At 41.2% G+C, this 4213-nt stretch overlaps 1 protein-coding gene across 1 annotated transcript in view; it reads left to right on the forward strand.

Moving 5' to 3' along the window:
- The window catches only part of LOC103396940 (transmembrane protein 8B-like), a 69090-nt gene that overhangs the window by 681 nt on the left and 64196 nt on the right, over positions 1-4213 (forward strand). Inside the window, exon 2 of the mRNA XM_008335184.3 lies at positions 3639-3830. Coding sequence (XP_008333406.2) covers positions 3639-3830 — 192 coding nt within the window. The remainder of the gene's footprint in view (positions 1-3638; positions 3831-4213) is intronic.

A 4213-nucleotide genomic window follows, 5' to 3' on the forward strand; every position in this document is an offset into this window, starting at 1 on the left:
AGACGCCAAAAGCCGCGGCGGCAACGGCACTAGTCGCATCCCCCACCTCCCTGATTTAAACCCATCCTTCTTTCTTTCTTTTTTTCTTTTTTCTCCATATTCACACTTTTGATTGTTTCCATCACGGACACACGCTGGCTTTTACTCCAGTTTGTTGCGCTCAAGGAAGGAATTTCGTCAAGCAACACATTGACATACAGGCTCCATAGGTTGTTTGTATAGGCTGCGATCCTTAAAGGGCTGGACGTGGCCACCAGAAAACACAGCAGACGGGACGGAGTCAGGAGGTGTTTTTCCTCAGTTAAAAAGCAGGAAGAGTGCAGTTTTTTGTTATTGTTTTTTACGTCACATTAAATCAAGATTTCCTGTCATTATAACGAATTGAACTTGCGGTCGTTGCTGAATTATCCTTCGAGTGAAACAACGCTTTAATTCTTAGTTTATCTCCTTGCTGTACACCCACAGCACTATAGTGTTTTCCCTCCTCGTCTCCTTTTCACCGAGATATTTCTGCTACTCCGAGGCAGCGCTGTGAAACAAAACACTTCACCGCTCAGCTGTGTGACAACAATGAATCCGTATCTACAGCACACACTGTACTGGCTGCCCAGGATGTTGCAGTCCCCCTCGTAGACTTGTTGCTGTTCGCCTCCATCACTTCTCACTCGAATTCAGAGAGGTTTTTAATCCACCTGCTCATCTTCTCACATCTTTACGGTAATTAGAAAAATAGAGCTGGTCGGTTTGACCGATTGAATGGTCCTAAATGTGTCACTTCCTTCGGTCCGATATGTGAATTTGGCGTGGCGGTGTTTATGAGATGGAGAATATTGGTGGAGTGTTAAATGTCGAGGCTTCGATTTATACATTAAGGTTGTAGATTTGAGTCCTGGGTCGGGTTTTGTCGGTCTCGCAGCGTAACGTAGTTCATTAGTTCTACTGGGATTGGCTACAGTGGTGGATGGATGGATGGATGGATGATGGATGGAAGGATAGATGATGGATGGATGGACAAATGGATACATAGATGATGGATGGATGAATGGATGGATAGATGATGGATGGATGGTTGGATGGGTCAATGGATGGATGAAAGACCACCAGTCTATAGTGTGTCCTGGCTTCTGTCCATGTAATCTGAGATGGGGCTTGGCACCAGCACCTCCTGTGGCTGTCAAAGGATGAGTGATAGACGATGGATGAATATTTATAGACTGTGGGAAAAAAAACATCAAAATGTAAATACTATGCTGTGTACACTGAGAGTATTGTCATCTACGCCGAGTATCCATAGTCATTTCCTTTTTATCTGTGATTAGCCCGTACTTGGCGCCCAGGTCTGTGAGTTATGGGCAGGTGTGTAATGTAAATGCAGTCTTCATCTACTGTAAAATAAATTTAGATGCTACAACTACAAATATGCAAATACATTAGAAAAGTTTGGTAAACACCGTCATTTATGGCACAACCTCCATTAATCATCACGGCTGCTGTCCAGGACTTAAAGGTGACTTTTTTAACAGTGACTCAAAGACTGATTAATTACAGGCTAATTATAGCTTCACGCATGTGCAATCTTAAGTTTGAAAGTTTATCAACTAGACCAGGGGTTCCCAACCTCTGGTCCGGGGACCAGTGCCGGTCCAAAGATCATTTAGTACTAGGCCGCAGTGGGAAAAAATGTACTTCAGTTTTACTAATTGACTTCATTCCAAAAGAATCCAGTCATGTTCCTTTACTGTTTTCATTCAAAGATAATCTGTCAATGTTTCAAAACAACAGGTCAAAGGTCATTCAGACTCTGATACTAACAGAAGAAAGTCTAAAAGACGTTTTATTTTGAAAATTCAATGATCCTTCAACGATGGCTTGGTATTACCAGTCCGCAATAATGGCGGATATATAAAACGGTCAGAGACTTCTCACTGTGGTGTTCAACTGGAGGAACCTGCACTTTTTTTTAATTATAGCAGGAATATGTGATGTCATATTCCTGCCGACTGGGGAGGGGGGTGGGAGGGAGAAGGGGGGAGGGCTGTTTATGCAACACTTCGTCTAAAAAAAAATCATGTTGCAGCCAAGTGGAGGAATGTGAAATAACTGTGTGAAGCGCGAGGAACATGTTGGGTTTGGGTAAAGGGCGCCTGGTAAGAGCTGGGACAAATTAGACTCATGCTGCTGTGGGCGCGGGCTTCTAAATAGGGAAGTGAAATTACACTGTGAAGAAATACATAGTATTCAAGCCCGAGAATAAACACCGAGGTGAGCCTCAAGAGGCTGAAAACCCTCAAATTGCATTGAAACTATATTAATGCCTTACAAAGACGGGGGGGGGAGAGGGTGGGGGAGAGAGGGGCAGATCCCCTTCAGTGAAACACCAGGTGCATGTTTCTGTAAAATACCTCTTCACTATCTTCATCTTATTTGTATTTATAACCCCCGTCCTGGCGGTGTGATGTGTTCAAGGTACCAACGCGGCTCATGTAAGTAATATGTATGGCCGTTTATTCAGCCCTCGCTTGTTCGGCGGTAGTGTTTGGTGGATGTAATCCCAGGCTTTGACGTGGCGCAGGGCGAGAGTGAGCGTGCATACGAGCATCCCATGCTGCTGATCAAAAAAAGAGTTCACTCAGTTCATACTAGGCTTCATCGTCTGACTGATATACAAACTTTGGGTGCAATACCACCACCTACTGGGTTGAACAGGAAGGCATCTTTGTTACCCATTTGCCGGAAATTAGGGAACTGAAAAGATATTTTTGAACAGTTTTAACCTCACTCAGAAAAGTCTGATTATCTTTTTTTTAATGATAGAGTAAGAGTATCCACCAAGGTTGATAGTTGAAATAAACAAACATCTATTTATGGACTGACTGTCAAAACATCTGGCTCAAATTTGGATGTTCTCCAGAGGATAAATCTTTAATTATTTGGATGACAGCCTTTTCTCATCTGCAGGTCAAAACTATAACACAGCTGGCACGTTAGCAAATTAACACAGCTTAGATGCTTTCACACATTTCACATCAGCATGTCAGGATTTGACATTAGCACTGAGCTCAAAGCGGTGCCATGGCAACAGATTCTAAACATGGCCGCAGACAAAAATATGACTTTATTTAATTTTCTAAAGGAGGTTTCTCCCTCATTCCTTCATATTCTCTTATTTTAGTCAATTTAGTCTATGACTTAAGTCACTTTAGTCTCTGGTTTAAGTCACTTTAGCCTTCGACTTAAGTCATTTCAGTCTCTGACTTAAGTCAATCTTGTCTCTGATTTAGGTCACTTTGGTCTCAGAATTAAGTCACTTTAGTCTCCAACTTAAGTCACTTTAGTCTCTGATTTAAGTCACTTGAGTTTCCAACTTAAAGCACTTTAATCTCTGACTTAAATCATTTTAATCTCTGACTTAAGTCACTTTAGTCTCTGATTCATGTCACTTTGGTCACTTATTATTTAATTGAGGCCAAGTGGATTTTCATTGTTAATACATACAATGAAAACAAAGGATTAATTTATCCATCCATCCATCCATCCATCCATCCATCCATTCATCTATCCATCTATCCTCCTTGTAAAACCTCTGTGTTTGTAACCCCACGAGCCGCAAATCTTTTTTTTTCCTCTTTCTCTTCAACAGATTGCCTTTTTGTGACCGAATACTTCACCCACACGCCGCGTAAACTCAACGCTTTCAACTCATTCGCCAGTGTGGAACTGTTCCACTTCAGTGTGCCTGACAACAGCATGATGGCCATATGGAACCTCATCACCTTCAAGGAGCAAGGAAGCACGTTTGGAGACAGCTGCCCCAATCGCAACGTGACTGTGTAAGAACAACTTGTTCACCACAACAAACAAGCAAACAAATAAAAATAAATACACATACCTTAGTACTGCAAACATAGAAATGTACTTTGAGATGGAGAACTTTACTAGTGCAACTATTTCAAAATAAAGCGTCTACATTAATTTAATTTTATTTCCTGTTTTACTAAGCAGTGATATGATATACAGTGGTATGAAAAAGTTTGGGCACCCCTGATCATTTTCAGGATTTTCCTTTATGTATCATTGGTTTTTCGGAACAGCAATTTCAATTAAATATATCATATAGCAAACAAACACAGTGATATTTAAGAAGTGAAATGAAGTTTATAGGATTTACAGAAAGTGTGCAATAATTACTTAAACAAAAGTAGGCAGGTGCATA

Source organism: Cynoglossus semilaevis, chromosome W (assembly GCF_000523025.1).
Source record: "Cynoglossus semilaevis isolate Cse_v1.0 chromosome W, Cse_v1.0, whole genome shotgun sequence".
Taxonomy (NCBI): Eukaryota; Metazoa; Chordata; class Actinopteri; order Pleuronectiformes; family Cynoglossidae; genus Cynoglossus; species Cynoglossus semilaevis.